Source organism: Mauremys reevesii, linkage group 10 (assembly GCF_016161935.1).
Source record: "Mauremys reevesii isolate NIE-2019 linkage group 10, ASM1616193v1, whole genome shotgun sequence".
Classification (NCBI taxonomy): domain Eukaryota; kingdom Metazoa; phylum Chordata; order Testudines; family Geoemydidae; genus Mauremys; species Mauremys reevesii.
The window spans coordinates 53,989,838-54,017,582 of record NC_052632.1 but is presented as its reverse complement, the minus strand read 5'-3'; the positions used below and the strand labels follow the sequence as shown (position 1 = coordinate 54,017,582).

The window sequence follows — 27,745 nt, the reverse complement described above, 5'->3', positions numbered from 1 at the left end:
CCCCCCCCGGGTGCAGATCCCCTGGCACCCTCCCTTGGGCGCACTGCGCAGCTCCTACCACACTTGCCCTGGGCCTGGGTGTGGGGAGGGGCAGCAGTGTCGCAGGCCTGGACAAAGAGCCTTTCCCAATATAGTGTCAGCTGTGGCCCAGGCAGAGGGCTTTAGCCTATGGTAGCAATGGCCAGAGCCTAAGGCAGGGGTACATTGGGGTGGGCTGACAGCAGGATGGGCAGCTGTCAGGGTTAACAGGTGGGTACCCTCACAGGAGAGCACAGGTGGAACATTCAGCCTCACCGTGCCCACGTGCCTGGGTCGCTCTGGGCAGCAGAGGCCCTGGGGCGCCAGTTGCAGCTGGCACCTGCGCCCAGGGTGCAGTGGAGCTGGAGCTGGCTCACGGCTCAGGGCGATGCTCCCAGCCATTCACTCCTGCGGTGTTATTGGTGCGATTCGGGGGCCCTGCAGGGACATGAGCAGGCTCCTTGAGCTGCTGGGAGACAGCACCAGACGCAGTGGGGAGCCACCACAGCTGAGCCCACAGCCTGAAGGCTCAAAGGCAGACAGCCAAGACAGAGCCCAACATTTATTGAAAATGCCTGGCCCCAGGTGCAGGGCCAGTCCCAGGATTTGGGTACACTGCTTGGGGCAGCTGAGGCCAGCCACAGCCAGCTGGCACCCACACACTTGACCAGCAGTCGGGCAGAAGAGCAGGTCATGACCAAACCCCAGCAGACCTCGCGCTGAGGACAGATCCTTGGCTGTGTGCGTGTGGAACGATCCCCCCAATACCTGCTCTGTGGGGTGCAATCACCCAAGAGTCTGCTCTGGGGTGGGGTAAAATGCAGCTTGGGGTCCAGATTGTCCTTAACAGCAGCCATTTTGGAGCTTCATTAAGGAACAGAAGGGTACGGCCCTCAGGCCGCATTGCCTGCTGGGACCTGTAGCTCTCCAGGCTGCTCCATCCCAAAGGCAGGGACTGGAGCCACGTGCTCCCTTCTCTATAGACTGAACCTTGCACTCCCTGGCACCGCCAGCACAGGTGCCCCTGTTCGCTGCTGGTAACTGAGGGGAAGGGAGGCAGTGTTCTGCGTTGTCAATAGCACCCCTGTCCACCCAGCTGGCATGTGAATGAAGCACAGGAGTACACGGGCGTAAGTCAAAGAGAGGTGGTAACATTTAATGGTAATGACCAAGAGCACAGCCAGGGGTATCAGCAGGACAGGAGAGGAAGGGTCAGTACAGCCGCGTTCAGGGCACCCTTCAGGACCACACTGGCCCAGCACAGAGCAGAGGCCATGGGGCCGGCAGGCACAGAGTTGTGAGCTGGCACAGCCCCTTACACAACGGGACACCCTCACCCAGAGCTATGACCCATTCACTCACTACAGAGCCAGCGGTGGACATGCCGGACAGAGTCAGTATTCAAAATACCCCCTAGCAATGAAAACTAATCCTGACCCTGCCCTGGGAGTCCGATCCCCAAAGGGTGAGCCCACCTTCGTGTGAATCAAATGTGAATGGTCCTGGGCTTTGTTAGAGGCTGGGGCTGGTTGTGTGGCAAGGGGAGGGCTTGCAATGAGTGGAGTGACGCAAGCTGGCATGGCCAGAACGGGCAGCACAGAGCTCCACACTGAGGGTGGCACAGCAGCTCCCGCCGGGGTATCTCGAGAGGCAGACAGACAGGGACTTCACATACACAGCCATCAATGGGGGGGCTGGGCTAAGCCAGTAAACCCTCCGGCTGCTTCTCAGCATAGGACAGGCTCAGGGAGCTCCCCCAGGGCACCGCAAGGCTGATGCAAGGCACCCTGCTAGCAGTGCAATGCTAATGCTGAGACACGAGCAACAGCGGGGGCGTGGTGGTTATCTTTGGGAGCGGCTGTTTGGAAGAACCTTGTGAAAGTGGCAGGAGGCCCTAATACCCGCAGCTGGGGGCACAGTGAGCCCTGTGCCATGCTGAGGGGAGCTGGGCTCAACACCGAGAGGGGCCCGCTGGGCAGCAGCAGAGTCTAGGGAGGGGGAGTCCTGCATTCCCTAGTCCTTGGCAAAGTAAAGACAGACACAGAGCAGGGAGTAGGCAGGGGAGGGACTGGCTCAGACTAGGGCTCAGCAGCCTGCTTGGGGTAATGTACTATGGGGGGGACGCGGCTGCAGATGGCAGAGGGGAGAGAAGCACTAGAGCGGGGGGCATGGTGCCCTGTTTGGCTGCCTGACTTGGCTAGGCCCGGGAAGCAGCACCAGAGCCCTTGTGTTTGTAGTACGGCTCGTTTGCCCCTAATTCATGTTAAAGTTAGTCTGGACAGGGGAGGGTGAGGGGGGGGGGAGGGCTTCAATCCTTCCAGTCCTTCTTTATACAGAGGTGCCACTCCCAGGAGAGATGGTCCGTTCTGTCGTCGTCAGTGAAGAAGGATTTGATGTGGTAGGTGCCCCGCACCAGCACGCCCTTGGGGGCCTCGTCCGGGGGGGTCAGGAACTCGTACTCCTCGGCGCGGGGTCCATAGCTGCCCATCATGTAGACGTCTTTATCCACTGGGCACAGAGGGAGAAGGGGGAGCTGTCAGCATGAACAGGGGCGAATGCTCTGGAGCAGACACCAGGTGGCAACAATGTGTGTGTGTGTGGGGGGGGCACCGAATGCCTGTGGTGACTCGGGGCCGAGGGGGGGGCTAGAGAGTACCCCCACCCCATATCAGACTGCCGAGCTCCACATGGCCAGCTGGGTTGCCCCCCGCAGAGCCCCAAGCAAGACCTGGAGACCAGCCGGGCTGAGGTGCAGACTCACCTTTCAAGCCTTTCCTGTAGGTGTGATGCAAATACTTCAGGCCACAGACAATCTCCTTGTTCACCTGCAGGGCAGAAGGGTCAAGGTCAGGGGGGCACCTCCTGCCAGCGCCTCGCTCCCTGCACCTGCCAGAGGAGACCTCCCTCTGGAGACCCCATGGAGAGCAGCTTTGGGAGAGCTGCAGGGCAGATGGCGGTGACCCTCTCTGAGCACTCACCAGGGAGGCATCTGATACACAGGGGCTCTATCTGCCCTCAGGTCCTGCTCGTTCGCTGCCCTGCCCCCCATTTCCCATCCCAGCGTGCGAGCCTCCAGCTCAGCCTGGCTCTCATGCGGGAGAGCAGTACGCAGCCCGCAGCGCAGTGGGAAGGGCGCGCACCCAGCAGCATCACTGCACCTGGCATCCACCATCACAGGCTGCACCGACCTGCATCCCATGGAGCACAGGCAGCAGGGCACGTTGCAGAGAGTGCCACCAGCCAAGTGCCAGGCAGTGTCAGCCATGACCAGTTGTTCTGCCAGAGGAGACGGCGCCCATTGACCCACATACTGCAAGCGAGTGCCCCAGGCCCAGCCAGGGTCCACACTGCTGCTGCAGGAGCAGCTCACCTTGAACGAGATCTTCACTCTGTAATCCACCCCTTCCTTCAGCACAAACGGCTGGCTCTTCAGCGCCTCCAGATCCCCTGCACCAGTGAGAGGAGAGCTGTCAGCCTGCCTGTCCCTGTCCCCCTTCCGCCAGGACCCAGAGCTCGCCCCTCCCCAGACACATGGGCATGGACTGCGTCCCCTTGGGATCCCAACACCTCGGAGCAGGGATGGACTGAGGGAGAATGGGGCCTGTCTCCTGCCTCCCCCTACACCTCCCGAGGGCAGGATCTCCTGGGGGAGCAGGGGTTAGCCTGTGAGTGGCTGCCGGGTTATTTAGCTGCTCCCCCCACATCCTTGCCCCTGCCAGGGGGCGTGCTGGGCTGGCCCTGCTCACCTGTTAAGTCCATGGTGATGGGCCCTGGAGCCTGGTCACACAGCAGAGTCAGTTTCGTCAAGGTGACGTTAGCCATGCTGGGATCTAGAGACGGCAGGAGGGGCAGAGTCAGTAGCTGGGCACGGTTGTTACCCGATTCCCCCTCCCCCCCGCTTTTCCAAGAGAACACAGCTTATTCTGCCATCCAAACCTTTTGCTTTAGCAGCTTCTTGCAGACAGAGCCATCCCGCTGCCCGGCTCCAGGCCAGGCTCCCCTTGCAGCTGCTGCCCGCTGTGCCCACCCTAGCCCAGTAGTAGCTCACTGTGCCGCCGCCCTATTCCTAACGGGGCAGCTCCCATGGCTCTGGCATTATTCATATCGCTAGAATAAACCAATCCCACAAACCCGTCTGTATCAATCACTGTGAACATCACGAACATGAATCCAACACATCTATTCCAGGGACCTTACACTAGAGTCCCGTATGCCTCTGCCCAGCTTGGCCCCCGGGGAGGGCATGACCACCAACAACCCTGAGAACTAGAGGCCACCTCCCCATCCCGGGACAAGGGTTGGCCTGCCAGAAACCTCTGCTCAGAAAGCTCAAACTAAGCAGGGATGGCAGGGGGCAGCCAATACCTGCCCAGGCTACAGAGCCCACAGGTACCCTCCTGTAGTGCTACTTGTGTCTGATCAGCCAGGCCACGACCTGCAGGCCCATGACCAGAAGGGCAGCTGCTGTCTGCTCCATCCAGTGCCAGGCAGGGGTGGTCCTCAGACAGACAGGCAGGGTTAGCGCACGCTCGGCTAAATGGCTGCTTCAGCGGTAGCCCAGCCCATGTGACTGTGGGGCAGCGGAAATGTCGGCTGCCCAGGTCTCTGGGGTTGCAGCTAGGGGGCTGTGTGGAGGTGGCCGCTAGGCAGAAGGGTTTGTTCAGCGGCACAGCCAGGCCTAGCCAGGGGATAGGCATGTGCTGTCTCATGGATTCATAGGGAGGCTCCATGGGCGAGCCACAAGCCACAGGCGAGCCACAAGAGCCTGGCTGGCTGCTGGGCAAGCTGGTTCTAGACCAGCGGTTGCCAAACTTTCCCAGTTGCAGCCTCCATCTCATTCACAGAATCTGTCGCCCCACCCCCTCCATTACTTGTAATCTGAAACCGTTTTTCACGCTGGAAGGTGGAGGGGAAACAGAGCCCCCAGAGGCATCACACCTCTCCTGCCTGCCAGGCCACAGGGCCTGGCACAAACCCTGCCAGGAGGGGAAATGCAGCCATAGGCCCATCTTGTAAACGGGCTTACAGAAGCCCTGGCACTGCAGAACCTGCTGAAGGTGGGGGCTCCCTACCCAGCCCAGGGGCTCTCTGACCAACCAAGGCAGAATGTGTCAGGCTACCATGGCACCGCTCCCCAGAGAGCACAAGGCAAGCCTGGCTGCCTGGGGCTGGCACGGCATGGAGGGGGCACAGTGAGTGTTGCCATGGAATTGAGAGGAGGATGGTAATGTGGGCTGGGAGAATTCAGCCAGGCCTGTAGTGAGGGAGGGTAAGAGAGAGATTAACTGGGCACGGCCCCTCCTTGGGGAACCTCCCCTTTCCCGTGGTGGCCTGTTGTAGCAGGGGCTCCTGAGAGCAGACCCTCGTGCCCAGCCATGGCATGCTTGTGGCCCAGGCCCTAGCTCGCCCCCAGGCAAGATGCTGCACATTTGGATACACACCGGCCCTGCATCAGCAGCTCCTGCTGACAGCCCAGACAGCCTCCTTCCCAGGACATGCCGAGCCTGGGGCACTCCGTTGAAACGGACCAAACTCCATTCTGCTGCTGTGCTGGGCTGGCAGCGCTCCGCCACCCCCAGCCCGACTTGGCCAGGCAGGTGGCCAAGTCACTGCCCCAGCCCCCGTCACACTCAGCCATGGGATACGTGGCCAGCTCAGGGCACGCCCCACAGCGGGGGCACCAGCTCCCTCTCCCAGGGCTGAGACAGGCTACACAGCCCCTGGAGGACTACTCTACAGCTAACCAGAGAGATGCTGCCTAGAGTTTCAGCCCAAACCCTCCGCCAGCCATGGCGGTGGATACAGTGGTGCTGTGCAAGCCGGGCTGGAAGTCGTGGTCTACGCCAGTGGTCACCAACTGGTCAATTGCGATCTCCTGAGGTGCAGTGTGGCTGCTGCTAAGGCAGGCTCCCTACCTACCCCAGCCCCACGCCGCTCCTGGAGCAGCCAGTGCAGCCCCGCTGCCCCCGGGATCTCCCTCCGCGCGCTGCTCCTGCCTGCATGCACCACCCCCACAGCTCCCATTGGCCGGGAGAGCTGCAGGGACGGTGCTTGCAGAGAGGAGCAGCGCGTGGAGCCACATGCCCCCCACCCTCTGCCGCGGGGTGCGTTGGCCCCTTCCGGGAGTGGTGTGGGGCTGGGGTAGGCAGGGAGCCTGCCTTAGCCTTGCTGCGCCCTCTGCCAACCGGGAGCCACCAGGAGGCCGCAACCCAACCCCCAGCCCTGAGCCCCCTCTCCCAGCACTCCATACCCCTGCACCCTGAACCCCTTTCTGCACCCAAAGCCACAGCCCTGACCCCCCCTCCCAGAGCCAGCACAACGTATGCCCTCCTGCACCCCAACACACTGCCCCAACTCGGAGCCCCCTCCTGCACCCAAACTCCCTCCCAGAGCCCACACCCTGCACCTGCTCCTGTACCCCAATACTGCCCCAGGCTCAGCCCAGAGCCCTCTCCCACACTGTGAACCCCTCAGCCCCAGCCCAGAGCCTGCACCCCTCCTCAACCCCAACCCCCTGCCCGGTGAAAGTGAGTGAGGGTGGGGGAGAGCGAGTGACGGGGGAATGGAGTGAGTGGGGCGGAGCTTTGGGGAAAGGGCGGGGCCTTGGGGCAGGGGCAGGGTAGATCCTGGGTTGCTCTTAGATTCAAAAAGTGATCTTGGGCATAAAAAGGTTGAAGACCACTGGTCTAGGCAGTGTCTCTAAGGTCAGGGAGACTGTGACATTATGCCCCAGATTCTTCATAGAAATATTGTTATGATTATAGCATATCTAAGACGTAGTTTATGCAAGATGGGTCATGTGAGATATCAGTGGAAAGGTTATGGTTTACTGAATATGATTATCCTATTTGTATGCATGTATCATTTCTGTATCTGAAGTTAGGAATATTGACTATGTATCAACTATAAGTGTGTTTACACCTGGGGAACGCCCACCAGACAGAATGCAATCAGTGTGGATGGGCCATTAGGAAGAACAATAGGTCTTTGAAGATGCTAATCTCCCATCTTCCTGAGAAGCTTTCCTGGGATGCTACAAATGCCTCTGGGCTTGGCTACACTTACAAATTTGCAGCGCTGCAGCAGGGTGTGAAAACACACCCTCTGCAGCGCTGCAAATTGCGGCGCTACAAAGCGCCAGTGTAGTCAAAGCCCCAGCGCTGGGAGCCGCGCTCCCAGCGCTGTCCGTTATTCCCCACAGGGAAGTGGAGTACGGACAGCGCTGGGAGAGTTTTCTCCCAGTGCTGGCGCTTTGACTACACTTAGCGCTTCAAAGCGCTGCCGCGGCAGCGCTTTGAAATGCAAGTGTAGCCAAAGCCTTAGACTCATGGCTGCTTTGGCACTGCAAGGTCATGTGATCACGTCACTTGGTACTAGATGATAGAATACCAGTATTTTTCCACTGGGTGGGTGGGGGGAACCAGGGTTCCCGCCCTATGTAAAACGTATATAAGGCCAGGGACTGACTTAATCAGGGCTCATTCTTCACTGAATCCCGCCCAGGATGACTGCTGGAAACATCTAAAAGAAACAGGGGGGAGGGGAGATAAGAGCTGAACCCAGGTTGGAAAAGGTGTCTGGCCTGTGAAAGAAATGCCTAAAACAACATTTAGGGTGAGAAATTACTACTTGTAACCAGTTTCTTTAGTTTATTAAGCTCACATTGCGGTTTTTGTTTTATTTGCAGGGTAATCCGCTTTGATCCATTTGCTAATCCTTATAATCACTTAAAATTCCATCTTTTGTAGTTAATAAACTTGTTTTTGTTTTCTCTAAAACCAGTTTGTGGAATTCATAATGGGGAGGCTGTGCAGATCTTCCTCCACATTGAGGAAGGGAGCGAGCGAATTTCATGAGCTGACACTGTACAGTTCTCTGTACAGCGCAACATGAGATAATTTTGGGTTTGCACCCCAGAGGGGGTGTGCACTTGAGTGCTGGGCAATCTCTGAGCTGAGTCTTCCCAGGCAGAGCTGATCTCAGTGTCTGTGTCTCTCTGCAGCTGGGTGTGGCCCTACCTGTGTGTGCTGGAGGAGGCTGGAGAGCCTGGCACAGCAGGACAGTGTAAGGGAGCCCAGGCTGGTGAAACAGGCGGGCTCAATGGTACCCCAGTACATCAGGTGGCACCCTGGGGGAAGTGAGGGGTTAACCCATCACAGAGACCATGTGGGGAATCCAGCCAGAGAGGGGGGCACTTGGGGTGCAGAGCACAGGGGGAATGGGAAAAGGAATATTATGCAAATGAGGAAGTGCCTCACCATCAGATATGCTGATTAGGGCATTGCCTCATTTGCATGCCGTCTCCAGTTGTCTGGCTGCAGGCAGAGCCAGGTGGTATTGTGCCCAGGGCACAGATACGGGTGTCAGGATCCTGACAAAGGCAGTCAGGACCAAGGGTCGGAGCAAGGGCAAACCTGAAGCTGGGAGCAGCCGAGGAATTCTCAGTCAGGTTCCAGGCTGGGGTTGATACCATGGATCACAGTCCGAGTCAGCGGGGCTGACGTCAGAAGAGGGCGGGTGCCCACACAGGGTTGATGGTGCCCATGCAGGTGACAAGAGAAGTCCCAAACAAGGGGAGATGCAGCAGCTGGCAGGGGCATTCTAGTGGGCATCCTTCACCTTCTATACAGTGATTGGCTCTGCCGGGGCCAATATTATTATTCAGCTGGGGTTGGGGATGCAGCTATGCTGAGGGTCTGCCGTCAGGATCAGGGCACCTTGTGCTAGGTGCTGTACAGACACGGAACAAATCTGTGCCAAGGTATGGCCGGCCCCACCTCTTAATTCTCATTCTTACCAGCTGCCTGCTGTAACAAGGGAACTGTGCAATGCCTATGTGCCCCAGGCCCCGCCCCCTTCCTATCCCCACCACGGGCCCTGGAGGCAGTGAGAAGACCCACACAACAGCAGCAGTGCCAGATCCCTCCCCAAGCAGATGAGTCTCTAGAATTGCAACCATCCCCTTCCTGGCCTAGCGGGGGCCCAGAAGCACCCCTTCCGCCGCCCGGCACACTAAGCCCAGGGGCTGTGGGTTGCCTTGTGGGGCAGGCAGGAGGAGCCCTGATCTTCAGGGGACGAGCCCTGGCTGGATCCAGCACATTCCAACGAACCCAGCACATGGCCGAGGGAGACGCTCAGGTGCCCACTGTTGCCTCCAGAGCCAGAGGACAAATGCAGCCACCGCGAGCTGGGAGTGCTGCCGTCGGCCCCTATTTCCCAGTGTTGACATTGCACCAGGGGGCTCACTTCTCCCCTCTCCCACTAACCCTGAGGAACTGTCACAGATTGAAGTGTCACTAGAGGAGGTTTTGGAATTAATTGATAAACTCAACATTAACAAGTCACCGGGCCCAGACGGCATTCACCCAAGAGTTCTGAAAGAACTCAAATGTGAAGTTGCGGAACTATTAACTAAGGTTTGTAGCCTGTCCTTTAAATCGACTTTGGTACCCACTGACTGGAAGTTAGCTAATGTAACGCCAATATTTAAAAAGGACTCTAGAGGTGATCCCGGCAATTACAGACCGGTAAGTCTAACGTCGCACCAGGCAAATTAGTCGAAACAATAGTTAAGAATAAAATTGTCAGACACATAGAAAAACAAACTGTTGAGCAATAGTCAACATGGTTTCTGTAAAGGGAAATCGTGTCTTACTAATCTATTAGAGTTCTTTGAAGGGGTCAACAAACATGTGGACAAGGGGGATCTGGTGGACATAGTGTACTTAGATTTCCAGAAAGCCTTTGACAAGGTCCCTCACCAAAGGCTCTTACATAAATTAAGCTGTCATAGGATAAAAGGGAAGGTCCTTTCATGGACTGAGAACTGGTTAAAGGACAGGGAACAAAGGGTAGGAATTAATGGTAAATTCTCAGAATGGAGAGGGGTAACTATTGGTGTTCCCCAAGGGTCAGTCCTAGGACCAATCCTATTCAATTTATTCATAAATGATCTGGAGAAAGGGGTGAACAGTGAGGTGGAAAAGTTTGCAAATGATACTAAACTACTCAAGGTAGTTAAGACCAAAGCAGATTGTGAAGAACTTCAAAAAGATCTCACAAAACTAAGTGATTGGCAACAAAATGGCAAATGAAATTTAATGTGGATAAATGTAAAGTAATGCACATTGGAAAAAATAACCCCAACTATGCATACAACACGATGGGGGCTAATTTAGCTACAACGGGTCAGGAAAGAGATCTTGGAGTCATCGTGGATAGTTCTCTGAAGATGTCCACGCAGTGTGCAGAGGTGGTCAAAAAAGCAAACAGGATGTTAGGAATCATTAAAAAGGGGATAGAGAATAAGACTGAGAATATATTATTGCCCTTGTATAAATCCATGGTACGCCCACATCTCGAATACTGTGTACAGATGTGGTCTCCTCACCTCAAAAAAGATATTCTAGCACTAGAAAAGGTTCAGAAAAGGGCAACTAAAATGATTAGGGGTTTAGAGAGGGTCCCATACGAGGAAAGATTAAAGAGGCTAGGACTCTTCAGCTTGGAAAAGAGAAGACTAAGGGGGGATATGATAGAGGTATATAAAATCATGAGTGATGTTGAGAAAGTGGATAAGGAAAAGTTATTTACTTATTCCCATAATACAAGAACTAGGGGTCACCAAATGAAATTAATAGGCAGCAGGTTTAAAACAAATAAAAGGAAGTTCTTCTTCACGCAGCGCACAGTCAACTTGTGGAACTCCTTACCTGAGGAGGTTGTGAAGGCTAGGACTATAACAATGTTTAAAAGGGGACTGGATAAATTCATGGTGGCTAAGTCCATAAATGGCTATTAGCTAGGATGGGTAAGAACGGTGTCCCTAGCCTCTGTTCGTCAGAGGATGGAGATGGATGGCAGGAGAGAAATCACTTGATCATTGCCTGTTAGGTTCACTCCCTCTGGGGCACCTGGCATTGGCCACTGTCGGTAGACAGATACTGGGCTAGACGGACCTTTGGTCTGATCCGGTATGGCCGTTCTTATGTCTTAACCCAGCCAAGAGGAGCTAACCAGGCTCCTGGCTGCTTTGGCCCTCACCTCCTTTGTGTTATTTAAAGCATAGCTGTGGACTGCTGTTTATCACTGGCCCTCCCTGCACTGATGACTCAGCCTGGAGTCTCACCTAGCAGCGCTGGCTGGCCGCTCTGCCCTCCCCTAATGCTGTAATTCAGCAGCTCCAGGCCTGGGCGCTGGCTCCAAGACAGACTAGGCACGTGTGACCACAGGGGCTGCAGCTTCTCTTGCCAAGCTCCCTTTGCCGACAACGCCCAGCCACACTCAGATCAGGTCTTTGTTGCTGCTATAAACGCAGAGGGGGCCAAGGCCGGGTGAACGGGCCCAGGAGAAGAGGTGGACTCCAGCCACAGCTCCGCTAGTGGAGCATTCAGGGCAAGTGTCAGGTACGGGATGTGTACCTGAGGCTGAAGAGGATCCTAATGGGAGCAGGAAAGAATCCGCTGATTGTCCTTCATGTGGGAACGAATGATACGGCTAGATTCTCACTGGACCGTATCAAGGGAGACTATGCCAGGCTGGGGAAGACACTTAAGGAAATCGAGGCTCAGGTGTTCTTCAGTGGGATTCTGCCTGTTCCTAGAGAAGGGCAACAAAGGTGTGACAAGATTATGGCGATCAACAGATGGCTCAGGCAGTGATGCTATAAGGAGGGCTTTGGGATGTATAGCCACTGGGAGGCATTCATGGACAGAAGACTGTTCTCTCGGGATGGACTTCACCTGAGTAGGGAGGGAAATAGATTTCTAGGATGGAGGCTGGCACAAATGATCAGAGTCATAGAATATCAGGGTTAGAAGAGACCTCAGGAGATCATCTAGTCCAAGCCCCTGCTCAAAGCAGGACCAATCCCCAGGCAGATTTTTGCCCAAGATACCTAAATAGCCCCCTCAAGGACTGAACTGACAACCCTGGGTTTAGCAGGACAAGAGAGCTTTAAACTAGGAATTGGGGGGAGATGTCCAGGTAATCTCCACACCAGAATTTAACACTGAGAGGGAAGAAAACGAAGCAAGAAAGGATACTGTCATGGGCAGGAGAATGGACATCCGGAGGAAGGGTACTGTAGATACAATTCTAATAGGTGATACTGGCGGTAGAACGTCTGGGCCTAATCGGGTAAAGAATGTGAGTGAAGCCAAACAGCAAGAATTAAGATGTTCCTACACCAATGCGAAGAGCCTAGGTAACAAAATGGAGGAACTAGACTTACTGGTGCAGGAAGTGAAACTGGATATTATAGGGATAACAGAAACATGGTGGAATAGTAGTCATGACTGGAGTACAGGTATTGAAGGGTATGTGCTGTTTAGGAAAGACAGAAATAAAGGCAAAGGTGGTGAAGTAGCATTGTATATCAATGATGAGGTAGACTGTAAAGAAATAAGAAGGGATGGAATGGATAAGACACAGTCTGTCTGGGCAAAAATGAGCCCCCAGTGTGATATGGCTGTGAAAAAAGCTAATGCGGTCTTGGGATGCATCAGGTGAGGTATTTCCAGTAGAGATAAGGAGGTGTTAGTAACGTTATACAAGGCACTGGTGAGACCTCATCTGGAATATTGTGTGCAGTTCTGGTCTCCCATGTTTAAGAAGGATGACTTCAAACTGGAACAGGTTCAGAGAAGGGCTACTAGATGATCCGAGGAATGGAAAACCTGTCATATGAAAGGAGACTCAAAGAGCTTGGCTTGTTTAGCCTAACCAAAAGAAGGCTGAGGGGAGATGAGATTGCTCTTTATAAATATATCAGAGGAATAAATACCAGGGAGGGAGAGGAATTATTTAAGCTCAGTACCAATGTGGACACAAGAACAAATGGATATAAACTGGCTATCAGGAAGTTTAGACTTGAAATTAGACGAAGATTTCTAACCATCTGAGGAGTGAAGTTCTGGAACAGCCTTCCAAGGGGAGTAGTGGGGGCAAAAGACATATCTGGCATCAAGACTAAGCTTGATAAGTTTATGGAGGGGATGGTTTAATGGGATAGCCTAATTTTGGCAATTAAGTCGTCTTTGACTACTAGTGCTAAATATGCCCAATGGCTTGTGATGGGATGTTAGATGGGATGGGATCTGAGTTACTACAGAGAATTCTTTCCTGGGTGTCTAGCTGGTGAGTCTTGCCCACATGCTCAGGGTTTAGCTGATTGCCATATTTGGGGTTGGGAAGGAATTTTCCTCCAGGGCAGATTGGCAGAAGCCCTGGGGGGGGTTTTGCCTTCCTCTGCAGCCTTGGGCACGGGTCGCTTGCTGGAAGATTCTCTGCACCTTGAAGTCTTTAAACTATGATTTGAGGACTTCAATGGGTCAGACACAGGTTTGATACAGGAGTGGGTGGGTGAGATTCTGTGGCCTGCATTGTGCAGGAGGTCAGACTAGATGATCATAATGGTCACTTCTGACCTTAAAGTCTATGATTCTATGACATGGAGGTTGGTTCCCGTAGGAACTTCCCCATTGCAATGGCTGGAGTGTTTTGGATTGCTGCTGCTCTCCCTCAGCGAGTGCTAGAGCAGCTGGGGAAAGCTTCACATGGGAATGGCCTAACTTGGGTGAATTCAGAGAAACTGGGCACCTGCCCTTTCCTTCCTCTCTGACAAACAGAGAAGGCCTGGCTGGGAAGGGCCCTCTCCTCACTGGTTTTTACATTAGAAATTCAGGCCTTGTCTACCCTGTTTTTCCTGAAGCCCACAGCCTCGCCTTCACTACACAAAGGTGCACTAACACTTGTATTACAGTCCTAGTGTAGACTGGGCAAGCTGAACCCTAGGTTTCCCCAGGACACAACACGTGTTAGCTGGTGGAGGTAACTACAACTTCCCTAGTCTACACTAGGCGTGTAACACATCCTAATATATGGTAAAAATACCCATTTTTCCCCTTGGAGCCCAGTCTGCCAGCAGCACCACAGGAAATGGATCAGAACTGAGAGCAAATGAGATTTCTATCAGACCAGTCAAAACTTTAGTGACAATTGCTTTTGGGTGACACCCTCTGTAACACTATCTCCTCTGATATTTATTGGGTGCTCTTCATTCATTTGTCAACACCACCAGCTCATCTCCCACTTCCCGTCTCCGAGTCTTCCAAGGAGATCTTCAGACAGAAATATCAAGAATTTCCTGTTTTAAGGTACAAGCGTTTGATAGTTAAGGAGTCCAAGCATGGCCTTTATAGACAAAATAATGGCCACAAATCCAGTTGTTCCTTTAAGAAAACAAAATGGAGAATTTAGCAAATTAACTTTTCTTTGAAGAGAAACATACTGCGGAGAGAGCCAGACTGATTGGCTCAGAAGACCAAAGAATCAAGTTCTTCACTTGGCTAAGCAGCAGCTAAGTGGAAAATTGGAAGAGCCTGCAAACACGTGCCCTGTGAGCCCCGGGGGCCAGTGTGATGCAGGGGAGAGCTTAACTGAGTTACAGCCACGTCTGTGCAATATTTTAGCTCTGCTTCAGCTTGCATTATAGCTGCTCCTGTTGGAGCGTCATACAGCGTAGGAGCATCACCCTGTGCCAGCTCCGTACCATCACAAGTGTTTCCCATGTTGAAGTCAATGACTGGAGAATTTTCCATCAAAGTGTACCCAAATGGAGCCCTTTATTAGGTGTGAGGTAACCAGGGTTTGCAGGGAAATTGGGGAGTGATGTGTGTGTGCATAAGAAAGTCTAAACACACCAGGCATTCTGCTTGGAAACAAATGCCTCCCCCCTGGGTGGGCCCAGACACACACAACGCTCATTTCAGAACAAAGGGTTCTCCCAAGAGACCAAGTGGCACTCCCAGGGCCTGGGACAGTTAAGACTAGACTGGACGAAGCCCTGGAGAAAATGCTGTAGGGTACAATCTAATAGTTGGGATCTAACAGCACTTCTCCACCACTAGCGTCCATGCTCTACCGGTGCCGAGCAGCATGCAGTGAACTCCCTATAGGGTTACTGAGGAGGTCAGTGGTGCACAGCTGCTCGCTGCCCATCACCAGGGTGTTTATTTGCGCTCTTCTTGGTCTGCGTTATTGCCTACAACTACAGGGGATGCCTGGATATGTCACCACTCGGGCCATGCAGTGGCACAGACCCAGGCCTGTCGCTCACAGGTTAGAAAGCCGCCCCATGCAAACGGAGAAATGCTACAGCCTCAGAAGCATTCAGATGCACAGGATTCCCGGCTGGCCAACTCAGTGAATCAAGCTCCCCACTTACCCTCATGGCAAAGGAGAGGAGCTGATGTCAACTGCCAAGATAGGGCACAGGAAGCAGGGGGTGGGGAATAGTCAGTAGCCTGGGAAAGGGACAGGACACCAAGACCCCGTATATTGGTGACAATGCAGCACCACACTGCAGTCCCCACTTGGGGCACTGTGTGTGGGTCTATGCCTTAGGGCAGGGGTGGGCAAACTCTTTGGCCTGAGGGCCATATCTGGGATAGAAATTGTATGGTGGGTCACAAATACTCACAAAATTGGGGTTGGGGTGTGGGAGGGCTCTGGTTGAGGGTGCAGGCTCTGGAGTGGGGCCAGAAATGAGGCATTCAGGGTGCGGGAGGGGGCTGGGGGCTTTGGGGTGAGGGCTTCGGCTGGGGATGCGGGCTCTGGGGTGGGGCTGGGGATGAGGAGTTTGGGGTGTAGGAGGGTGCTCCAGGCTGGGACTGAGGGGTTCAGAGGGCAGGAGGGGGATCAGGGCTGGGGCAAGGGGAGGCTCAGGGGTGCAGGATCCGGCCAGTGCTTACCTCAAGCGGCTCCCAGAAGCAGCGGTATGTCCCTTCTCTGGCTCCTATGCAGAAGTGTGGCCAGGCGGCTCTGCACACTGCCCCATCCGCAGGTACCGCCCCTGTAGCTCCCATTGGCTGCAGTTCCCAGCCAATGGGAGCTGTGGGGGCTGCGCTTGGGGTGGGGGCAGCGTGCAGAGCGTAGCCTCCTGACTGCCCCTATGCATAGGAGCCGGAGAGGGGCTGTGTCACTGCTTCCAGGCGCCGCATGAAGCGGCCCCTGATCCTGCTCCCCAGCTGAAGCAGGGCAAGCCCCAGACCCCACTCCCCAGCGGGAGCTTGAGGGGCAGATTAAAATGGCTGGTGGGCCAGATCCGGCCTATGGGTCGTAGTTTGCCCACCCTGCCTTAAGTACTCCCAGCAGGAGGGTGTCTCCATCTTGGTCACCTACGAATGAAAGGTACAAGGTCGCTCCATAACTGTTACTATGGAAACTACCATGGCGATAATGTAACCAAAAAGACTGCAGTACAGACCCAACCCTGGACAGCTGTTACAATTCAGAGGTGGGTGGAAAGCTACCAGCGTCCCCTTCGTAAGTCTGGGGGCACAGACTGGCCCTGAGGGGAGGAACGGACTGAGGCAGCACCATTCCCAACAGAGGGAGGTGCAGTGATGCACCTGCCCCACCATGCCCACATGGGCACAGCTCACAGCCCTACATGCCACATGGCAGCTCCCCACTGGGGACAGACACCAGACCAAGAGGAGACGTTCTGCTTCCCCCGCAGCACAACCCCACCCACAGGACTCAGTTGCTCTTCCAAGTTTGGAGCTGAAAGGAGCCAGGTAAGGAGTTTTCCACGTGGTTCCTCCTCCACTGGTACTGCCCCCGGGTGAGGATTAAACAGAGATGCCCTCCCCCACTGAGAACGCCCCTCCCATGCTCCCGCAGACTGGGCCAGGGCCTTACCGACACCCACTGGGATGGGTCCCAGCAGCACCCGCTTGTATTTGTTCAAGCTCTCATCATCCTCATCCAGCTGCTGGATCTCCTGGAGGGTCTTCTTCTCCGGGGCCCTGTACGCCAAGTCCACATCATCCATCTCCTCCTCCAGGGGGGGCGTCACACTGTCCTTGTCCACCATGATATCTGAGGGGAGGAAAAGCCAGTTAGAGCAAGGAGGGACCCACTGCCTCCTATGGGAGAGCCCCATGGCCCCTCACCCACCAACCAGGTGCCAATCCCTGGGGCTGGACCTGCTGGTGTGAGCTGGGGGTGGGAAAGGTACCCTTCCCAGGGCACCTGCAGCCTGTTGGGGAGAGGAGCAGTGCCAGGGAGAACAGGGGTGGCGGGGGATGGGACAGGAGTCTCGAGGAAGCAAGGGCCCAGGTTTGCCCGCCTCATGGCAATTCTCTGCTCACGCCCTGCCCCATAGGAACAAAGCCATCACCCCAAGAGCAGCCTGGGTGGAGGGGACAGCCTAGTCCTCAGAGTTCCACTCTGCACCCCCCACCTCAGCTACAGCCACCCCCCATGCATTGCAGCCACCGGCAGGTCTGTGTATTGCAGCTGCAGAGCCATTCTCCACCCTCCCCAGCAAGCGCTGGCCTCACCCCCAGTTAATGGAAGTGCCGGGCAGGGCAGCCAGACTCCAAGTAGCCAGAGATCAGTCCCAAGTTCATTTGTTTGCTTTTAGCTGCACCAGCAGCTGATCAGCCCATCAGCACCCTGCCTAATCACAGCAACTTCCCTGAACAGGGCCACCGAGCGGGGCGCAGCCCCACACACACCCATTGCCACCAAGCGGAGCGCAGCCCCCCCCACTGCCCTGCACAGCCACCTAGCCGGGGGCCAGCCACCTAGCCGGGGGCCAGCCCCTCCTCCCCCACAACAGTCCCACATGCCCCAGACAAAGCACATCCCTCAGACCAAGGGATAAAATGCAGCCACCAGCCTCAGCTGCCAGAACAGAGCAGAGATGGTCCCACAGGAAGAACCACACAGGCATAGAATCATAGAAGATTAGGGTTGGAAGAGACCTCAGGAGATCACCTAGTCCAACCCCCTGCTCAAAGCAGGACCAACCCCAACTAAATCATCCCAGCCAGGGCTTTGTCAAGCCGGGCCTTAAAAACCTCTAAGGATGGAGATTCCACCACCTCCCTAGGTAACCCATTCCAGTGCTTCACCACCCTACTAGTGAAATAGTGTTTCCTAATATCCAACCTAGACCTCCCCCACTGCAACTTGAGACCATTGCTTCTTGTTCCATCATCTGCTACCACTAAAAACAGCCAAGCTCCATCCTCTTTGGAACTCCCCTTCAGGTAGTTGAAGGCTGCTATCAAATCCCCCCTCACTCTTCTCTTCTGCAGATTAAATAACCCCAGTTCCCTCAGTCTCTCCTCGTAAGTCATGTGCCCCAGCCCCCTGATCATTTTTGTTGTCCTCCGCTGGACTCTCCAATTTGTCCACATTGCTTCTGTTGTGTGTGTGTGGGGGGATATGACCAAAACTGGACACAATACTCCAGGTGTGGCCTCAATCCAGGCCAGTCCCTGACCAGTCCCTGGGAAGGACCAAGTGCAGTTCCTAGTGATGCTCCAAGAGCAAGCTGCAGTCCCCCTTGGGAGGGGCCCAGGCTGGGCCATGAGCTAGGATCTAGTCACTGCAGATGGAGATGAAGGCATTTCCTCACCCCAGTCCCACGTCCAAGGGTCAGGTGTGCATGGGAGACAGGGCCCTAAGTGCCCACTTGGCTGCTCTCCTCAGAAGTGATGGGAAGGGGCCACACTCCCCACAGCTCAGCCCTGCAGCCGGTTTGGCAGCCTACAGGTGAAGTCTCTCTCCAGCTGCTGGTCCTGCCACCTCCGGGCTCCGCATCACACCAGGCTCTCGCCAACCAGCAAGGGGGTCCGCAGGGTAAGCGATGCCTCCAGTGACACCCAGGGTGCTCTGTGGCCTCAAGTGGCAGCACAGGGTCACTGCAGTGTGAGGGGGCTGACAGGGACCGCAGAACCCCAGCATGAATGCTGCTGGGGCAGGAAGAGCCCTGAGAGACTCCAGCTGGAGGGGATCTGAGCACCCAGAACCTGAAGAGCCGCACAGGACTGCCTAGTGTCACCCAATTCCCAGCCTTGTGCAGAGTTGGTGCCTCAGGCTATCGCGCTGTGAGATCGCCGCACCTCCAGGTAGGCAGAATTCAGGCTGCTGGACAGACACATCAGGATCAGGCGTGGCACTCAAAGGGGATCTAGCCATCCGTGCTGCTGTGAAGCCTAAGAAGCGGGGAGGAGTCACTCTCCCCCAACCCAGCGGGGAGCATTCACAGGCTAGATAGCACCTCAGGGGCGCTGTGCCCTGCACTGGGGGGCCCAGGGGTACTTCTCAGCAGGACAGGCACCCAGCCCAGGCAAACTGGAGCAGCCTTGTTTGAGACACCAGCAGCTCCAGGTGCCCACCCTACACATGCGCCATCCTGTTTAAATAGCAAACATTCAATCTCTTCAGAATGGTAAAGCAGTGGGAAGGTAGCTGGGGAACTGGCTCCAGCCTGACACTGGTGTTCCTGGCTCTGGGTCACGCAGTGAGGCCAGTTTGCAGCAAGCAGCGCCCAAGCGCCAGGTTTGACAGTCTGCCCTGATCTATTATTTGTATTACCATAGTGTCCAGCCATGGACCAGGAGCCCACTGTGCTAAGCGCTGTGCATTATCTATTACAAGTATTACGGTAGCATCCAGGAGCCCACTGTGAAAGGTGCCACACATTAACTATTAGGTGCATTACGGTAGCAGCTAAGTGCCCCAGCCATGAACAAGCGCCCACTGTGCAAGGTGCTGTACAGACAGATCTAGTCTCCTGTGTTCCTGAATCATCCGAGTTTAGCACTTCCTTGAATTGATCCCCTCTTTCCAGGTACTCAGCAAGTTCTGCAAATAGTCCCCAGATTGCACAGCACAGCACAGGGGAATGATTTGCTACAAGTATCCAACCTTCACAACTCCAGCTGCACTGGTCAGCTTTGACCGGCCCCATGAGGTCACCTGATGTTCCCGTTCCACTCAAGAGTCACTTTGTGGGGCCAGTGCTCTCCTCAACGTGCCCCATTTGCTGCACGCTTCGTTGCCAGTGATTTGTAGAAGAATCCCAGGGTGAAGTGTGTGGGTGGTCCCCCTCCCAGCTCAAACATCCAATGCAATTGTGCAGCGAGGGCTTGGCAGCCAGGTCAGGCCTTTGCCTGTATAGCACCGACATCGCACCATTCCAGCAGAAATGCTAGGAAGGCTGAGCAGCGACAACATACTGACCAATCCCTTCATTAACAATCTATCTGCTTGGAAGCAGAGAAGTGAACAGTTTAAGTCATCACAGTTCCCACTCAGCCCACCCACGCTTACCAAGCACAAAGCACGACATCTGCCACATTGCCTTTGCAGGTCGGCTTTAATTCAAGCTCTACCAGCTGCGACACGACAGCCCTAGCCCTGCGCATCTGTCTGATTTTACAGACTCAAGAGGTTTCATCAACAAGCTGTGAGCTGCTCAACTGACCCTCCCACCCTTCAGTAGTTCTCGTTCACACACACACAAACACTTAAGGTTGCCAGGAGAACCTGAACACTGTTTTTCCCGACGTCTGTGCAATCAAAAATCTGAGTCTTCAATCTGTATCAATTAACAGCTTTTGGCAGACACAGAAGGTGTTTAAAACCTGAATTAATTCTACTAATTAGAAACTGTTTTTTGTTTGTTTTTTCCCCCCAAATTTCCCATAAGTGAAGCAGGTACCTAGCGCCACCCAACAGCCACTCCATGCCAAGAGCTGGGAACACGTATGTCATTAAAGGAGAAAAACCCAGGACAGATGCATGGGAGATGCCTACACTGTACAGCCGCTTGGAAAGGAAAGTGAAATTGGCTCAGCATTCTCCTCCAGAGGTTTCACTCCTGTATATGTCACGGTGCCGGTCACATGCCCTGCTAGACCCTGACAGTTCAAAACCCTACTGGATTGGTGACTGCGCTAGCTCACTAGTCATACCCAGTCAGACACTGCCTGCAGCCACGCCTGGGGCACCAGCCCTGTGGGGAAGGACTTGGACAGATGAAGAGTGAATGCTGCTCTCCCCTTTCCCCTACTCCTGAGGACAAAGAGATGCTCCTGCATAGAGACAGACATCAGTGCCAGGGAGACTGCCTGGCCAGGGACTCAGTAACACACAGCAGAAAGCAAAATCCCTTCTACTTATTTCAGCCAGGAGTAGGAGTCCATTGCACTAGCAGGCCTGGGAGAATGGGAGGACGAGCGCGGGGGGGGGGGAGACCTGGGAACTCCGGCTGGCTTTAGCCTTAGGCCAGCAGCTTGGACGAGCTGCATTTACTTAGGGAAGTGTCGGTGGCAGAGCTAGAGGCAGCGCTGTGCCCAGGACAAACCTGAGCCTGTCCACTCGTGGAGAGACGAGGTGGGTGAGGGAATATCTTTATTGGACCAACTTCTGCTGGTGAGAGGGAAGCTGTCAGGCTTCCACGGAGCTCTGGGGCTCCTCACCCCCCCTTGCCTATCTAGTATCCTGGGACCGACAGGCTACGACGACACTGAGTGCTCCTGGGCGGGCGGAGCTGGGGCTAGCGCATGTTGGGAGTGTGGGATGACCCCTGCTGTGGGGCGCTGCCGATTTAGTTCCTTATGACAAAGGGTGAGCCTGGTTTCCAAATGAGACCATCTCACAGGCAGCTCCTCCCTCCCCTGCCACCTCAGACCCGCCTGCATGCACAGCTGGGCTACAGTCTGCCCACCCCCACTTCCTCAGTTACACAGGAAAGCTGCTGGCCAGGGCCGGCTCTACCATTTTTGCCGCCCCAAGCAAAAAAAAAAAAAAAAAAAGCCGCCCGGACTGTGCCGCCCCTTAGCATGTGCTGCCCCTGGCACATGCTTCCTCCGCTGGTGCCTGGAGCTGGCCCTGCTGCTAGCCTGGCTGGGTGAGGCCCATTTCTGCAGCCTCTGGTCTAAGGGATCAGCCAGGAGGCTGGGGTGCTGCTAGGACTCAGAATGTGGGAGTAGGGGACAAAATCTCTGGATCGAGGTCTGAGCCTAAACACCAGTGCTGCTCACCTCCCAGTGCCCTGCAAGCCCCAGCACACACACACCCAGTGCCCCCACAGCTGCTGTGACCGTCTGTCTCAGTGGGGAGGCCCCTCCCTCCTGTTCTGGTAAAATGCAGTCAGGCAGCCAAAGAGTTAATAGTGCAGCACCTGCCGGTTGCTATTGCAGCCAGGTAGGTGGTTGCTTGGTAACTGTACCTGTAGGGAGCTCTGTGGAGCGCTCCCTAGGGGGGAAGAGGGGAGCATCTGGGCCCCGGGGCAGGGCACGTGCTCCCCAGTTGCAGGAGAATTGCTCCAGATCATGCCTGTGCTGTGGGCTGGAATCCTCGCTCAGGTAGGCCGTGGGCGGCTCTGGGGGGGTCATGTCATGCGAGGGAATTTACCACGCACAGCTGCTTTGCCCTCTAACCCCTCTCAACATGGCATGAGTGGACAGCAAAGGCCTCTGCTTGCCTCCATGGGGGCTGGACGGAGCCCTTCCTAGGGGCTGCCGCTAGCCACAAGAGCCCATGCTGCAGGCCTGCAGTGCATGGCCTAGGGCCTTTCTGGGGCAGGGTGTCTATTGGTTAAAGCAGGGAGCCGGGAGTTCTGTTCCCCACCCGGGAGTCACTAACCTACGGTGCCGCGAGAAAGTGCCACTCTGTGGGCATGGTGGTGTCACACCAGAGCCGCGCTGCCCCTGGACTCTGTTCCCCCTTTAACCTCTTGGGGGAGTGCTCGGAGGTCACAGGGTGGGAGGGGCTGTCTGGGCCAGGAGCAGGATGGCAAGTGGCCCCTTTGTGCTGCTGATGCTGGTGGCTTCTGGGCTGCAGAGATGCAGCTTCCAAGCAGCCACGGGCAGGGCAAGGCTCTCAGCCATCGCCAGCCTGAGCCCCAACACCAGGCGTGTCTGTAATGCCGCAGGCACAGAACGAGGGCCAGGCAGCAAGCAGCATGCTCCGGCTGCGGAAATGGCCAATGGATCATTCAATTCATTGCACCAGCCCCCACCAGTAGGCCTGGCATGGGCACTCTGGGGCCCACCACTGGAGGGGAGAGCACACAGGGCGCCGCTTGCTGTGCACACTTTGCAACTCAAACCCAGGGCTCAGTTACTTGCAGATCCAAGGAAGGAAAACCACTGTCTGCTCCCGCTCCAACATGGATGTGGGAAGGGTTGGGGGCTTGGGCGAGGCTCTGAGGTCTGGTCCTGACCCCTCCCCGTGGCTAGCAGCACTGGTGAGCAGAAGGCACAGATGAGCTCCTCTGCTCTGAGGAACCTGCAGATTGGCCATTGCACAGGAGGCGAGAGCAGCTCCCAGGAGAAGCAGCTGCTACGCTGGGAGGGGGGATGCTGCAGAAAGCCCACAATAGAAACCCCGGGGTTCCTGGCTGCACGTCGCATGCAGCCCCCTCCCCAGGGCAGATGCTCCTCTCACTCAGCCTGGTGTAAATCAGCAGCACCTCCATGGAAACGCAGGCCACTGCTCCCACATGCAAGGTGAAGGCAATGGAGAATCAAGCCCTAGGAGAATTCCTAAGCCAGGAGAACAGGGTTTAGAGCAGGCCAGGCAGCAAGTAAATGTGATCCTGGCAGCTGGAGCCAACCAGCCTCAGGTTTGATGCTAACACCTAATTCCCTCACACCGTGACCCAGCCTGGCACACTTGTCCCCGCCTCAGAGAGCACTCGCACCCACTGGCACCCTGGGAAATGTTGGCACACAAGCCCAGCTGCCTGTGGGTGCAAGCACTCTGGAGCTTTCCCAAGGCCTGGCAGACCTGCCACAGATGTGTGGGTGAGCAGCATTCTGGGCACAGCTCCAGGTGATGGGTGAGGGGCACTGGCTTTCCACTAACACCCATTTCACCAGCCTCTTCCCTCGGCCTACAGCTAGGGCCCGGAAAGGGCTGCTGTGCCCTCCATTCACCCGCCAGGCTCCGGCCCCCTTCTATGAGCAGCCTCCTACCAGCAGCAGGAAGGGCACCTCTTCACCTCCCCCACCCTAACCAGAGACTCAGCCCAGCCATGGGGCTTGCAGGGAGAGTCCGGGGACTTTGGGCTAGGTCCCTTCCCAGCCCCTTGGGCCCTGGCAGAAAAGGGAGCCATGGGGTCCCTGAGAGAACCCCAGCTGGCTCCCCAGAGCCACAGGGCCAGGAGCAGGCTCTGCTCCAGACGTGGCTGTTGTTAATGAGCTGACAGTGCTCAGCGCTGGGGCTCCGAGGGAATAAGGGCAGCTCCACACTTTGCAGATGGGCCTGGCCGCTCCTGGGTGGTGCACACTCAGGCTGAGTAGCACATGGAGCTGGGCTTGGCCCCTGCGGGAGACTGACTCCGTGGGGACCTGCCGAGCTGGATGCGCTAGGGGCTCAGCTCATTGGAACAGTGTAACTAGGCATCACCTGGCAGGAACAGTAACACCTCATGGGAATCCCTCTAGGGCCCACAACCACAGCCCTCTGCACCCAGCAGGCCCTGGGCTCTGCCCCCACCGGGCACCTAGCACGGCCCACTGCACAGCTGGGCAGAGCCAATGTTGAGCCTGACCAGCTGGCATTTCACACCCACTCTGCCCAGGTGTAAATGACACACAAGGAGTGAGGCGGGGGACTGGCACCTGGGTGGGCACAGCGTGTGGTGGGCTGTCTGGCAAAGGGTGCTGTCAGTAAGCAGCCCTGGCTGAGGCAAGGGAGAGTAAGCGATGGGCATCACCACAGAGCCAGTGCCCTAACGACCGCCCGTTGTGGCTCTCGCCTCTTTCACAAAGCACGTGTTAGGTCTCTGTGGACATCGTCAGAGCTGTCCTGTTTGCCTTGGGCGCTGCTGGGAGCTAGAATGAGCCCCACCCCCCGCACAAAGCACTGCACCAAGCCTGGAGCTTCTTCCTGCAGCCTAGGAAAGCTCCTCCGCCAAACCAACACCCAACAGGCAGTTGGGAGGGAGAGCGAGGGCTCCACACATGCACCCCCACCCCAGTTCCCATCTGGACCTGAGAGCACTCCAGCAGAAGCAAGGCCCAGTTTGTGACAGCTGTAAGGTACAAGCTCACGGGAAAGCCCCTGCTCCCCTCCAGGCCAGCAGGCCCCCACGCCCTCAGACGAGCTCACTGGGCTAGTGGGGCCACAACAAACAGCACCGTGCTGAACAAGTGCCCCGTGCTGGAGGTGCTGCTCAGCACCAGGGTGCAGGATGCAGCCCCCAGTGCTCTGGAGTGGGTCCTGCCCCCCTTATAAAGCAGTCAGCACCCAGACTCCAGTACAAGGCACGCGCCAGGCTCAGAGACCCCAGGCAGAGAGCAGCCCAGCACAGCCCCACCTCAGGCATGGAGAGAGAGTTTGCCAGCAGCTGCCTCCTCTGACGGCTCCCTGCCAGGGGGCTCTCCCAGAGGGGAACAGCCCATGGCTGGGAGACGGGGGGCCCCTGATGCCCCACAGCGAGTCCTTCCAGTTCCTTGCTCAGACCAGTTTCTCCCTCCCTCCTCCCCGAGCTTCGCCCGCCCACCCCAACCTCCTCAGTGAAGTCATAACGCTGGGCTTGTGACATCACAGCCTGTTGCCATGGAAATGGTTGTGATGTCCCAAATCCCTGAGGGGAGGGGGGTGGGCTCAGGGTGGGGGTGGCCTGGTGGAAACCCAGAGGAGGGGAGGAGGGGTTATAGATATGGGAGGAGGGGTTAATCCCAGAGAGGGGGTCTGGGGGGATGGTCACAGTGGCACCTGTGGCGTGCTCCCAAGGCAGAGATCACCTGGCTCCACTGAGGGGACTTAGGGGCCAGTCCCAGGGACAGACTGAGGGAAGGTGGGATAGTTCTGCTCAGAGACAGCTCTGTGCCTGGTGCCCCCGCCTTGCACACAGGGCCCTGCTCCCCACCCTGAGCCAGGCTTCTCATGGGAGGGAGGTGTCATCACAGGCCTCTGGGGCAGGAGTTGGGGAAGCAGCTCCCTACCAGAGCCCTGGAGCAGGGAAACAAGCCGGGGCTGTGTTGAGAGAGCGGCTGGGACTGGGGTCCCAGCTCTCTGCTCCCATTGGTTCAAGCCGGAGCAGGTGCTGAGGGTCAGCGAGCCAGCCTTGCTCCAGAGGGTTTGGAATGGCCTTGCCGGCTGCAGCCAGTCACGCCCAGCTCTGCAGAGCCTGGCTTGTCTCTCTGGATTGACAGTGGCGGAGCTGAACAAGGGTCCCAGCCAGGGGCGGCTCTAGACAGTAGGCTGCCCCAAGCAGCGCGGAGCGCTGCGCCGCCCTTCCCTGGTCCCGCGGCAGGTCCCCTCTTCCCGCGGCTCCGGTGGAGCTCCCGCCGGCATGCCGGCGGCAGGTCCACCGGAGCCCGGACAGCGGACCTGCCGCAGTCGCTGCGGGAGCTCAACCGGAGCCGCGGGAAGACGGGACCCGCCGCAGTCATGCCTGCGGCAGGTCCGCTCGTCCCGGGCTCCGGTGGACCTGCCGCCGGCATGCCGGCGGGAGCTCCACCGGAGCCAAATGCCGCCCCCCCGGGAAACGGCCGCCCCAAGCGCCTGCTTGGCGCGCTGGTGTCTAGAGCCGCCCCTGGTCCCAGCCCACACGCCCTCGGGGGACCCTGCCGGCCCTCCACCATCAGTGCTGAGCAGCACTCATCTGGGCCTGCAGAGCCTTCCTCCCAGCAGGACGCAGGGGACTTTTGTTCTGCAGGAGGCTGGAGCCACACCAGGGACAGCAAATGGGCCCACGCCCCAGCCTAAGGCCATAGCGGCTCTGCTTGGCACAGGCTGGCATGCCAGCTGGCAGCGACCCGTCGGCCCCCTGCCTCAAGGGCTCAACGCGTGAGGACCATTCCTCAGCATCAAATCCCCCACCAGCTCACACACGGGGAAGGTCCCAGTGCTCACCGTGGGCACCAACTGTCTCGCCCTTCCTCTCCCTGCCACCTCCCACCTGCTCCTCCCAGCACAACAAAGGCTCGCCCAGCGCTTGCTCCAGCCCTGCTGGGCCTGCCCCTCTGTGCCCAAGCTCGATACCCTGAAAGGACAATGGAAAATCCGGACAAATCTATGCAACTGAGAGAGCAAGAGGGCAGTGAACCCCCAGTGCCCCGACCAGGCCTTGGGCAGAGCAAAGGCAGCCTGGCTGCAGCTGAGCCCACATGTGCCCCCAGCCCTTGTGCCCAGACTGCAGGGAGTTAGCGGGGGCTGGGGAGGGGGGGGGGGGCTCTGCTGGGCATGGAGAACCCCTCACACCTCAGGGAGGGGCACTGGCCAGGGATAGCTTTGGGAGCAGCCGACTGGATACGTAGTTACCCACAAGGTGGGTGCACCCCCCAACCCCTGCACACACCCACACACACACAACCCTGGCTCCTGCACACAACCACACTCCTCTCCGCCTGTGCATGCCGCCCGCACACACACACACACACACCTTGCACCCCCCTCCGCCCATGCACGCACACCTCAGTCCTGGCTCCTGCACACCCCAGCCCCTGCATACAACCGAACACGTGCACACACTCCCGACCCTGGCCCCTGCACACACCCACACTCCCCTCTGCCTGTGCACGCCCCCTGCACACACATACACACCCATGCACTCCCCTCCGCCCATGCACCTCCATACACTCACTCCCCCCCTCCGCCTGTACACACCCACTGTCCCTACACCCGTGCACACACACCCCGGCAGCCCCCGCCCTGCCGCCCCGGGCCCGCAGCCCCACACCCTGGCCCGCTGGGGCGCCGGCCCCACCCCGCTGCCCCCGGCCCGGCCCGGCCCGGCCCGGCCCGCTCACCTCGGGCGCACACCGCCAGCCGCAGCAGCTCCAGCAGCTGCCCGCCGAACTCGCACGCGTCCGAGCCCAGCATGGTGCCGCCCGAGCCAGCCGAAGGGGGTCGTCGCCTGGGGGGGGGGGGGTCACGGGGCCATGCGAGCCCCAGGCCGGCAGCC

The 27,745-nt window shown here is 57.0% G+C and overlaps 1 protein-coding gene across 2 annotated transcripts; it reads right to left on the bottom strand.

Moving 5' to 3' along the window:
- Positions 1–1,148: 1,148 nt before the first annotated feature.
- Positions 1,149–27,745, bottom strand: ARHGDIG (Rho GDP dissociation inhibitor gamma). 2 transcript variants are annotated; one of them, XM_039490064.1, is made up of 6 exons: positions 27,591–27,745; positions 16,723–16,902; positions 3,765–3,848; positions 3,389–3,465; positions 2,780–2,843; positions 1,149–2,526 (listed from the first exon to the last, which is right to left on the bottom strand). In XM_039490064.1, exons 1-6 carry the CDS (start codon positions 27,661–27,663, stop codon positions 2,327–2,329), a joined length of 678 nt encoding a protein of 225 aa, XP_039345998.1. In that variant the 5' UTR covers positions 27,664–27,745; the 3' UTR covers positions 1,149–2,326. The 2 variants fall into 2 exon arrangements, with proteins under 2 accessions (XP_039345998.1, XP_039345999.1); XM_039490065.1 differs by lacking the exon at positions 27,591–27,745 and adding an exon at positions 25,151–25,294.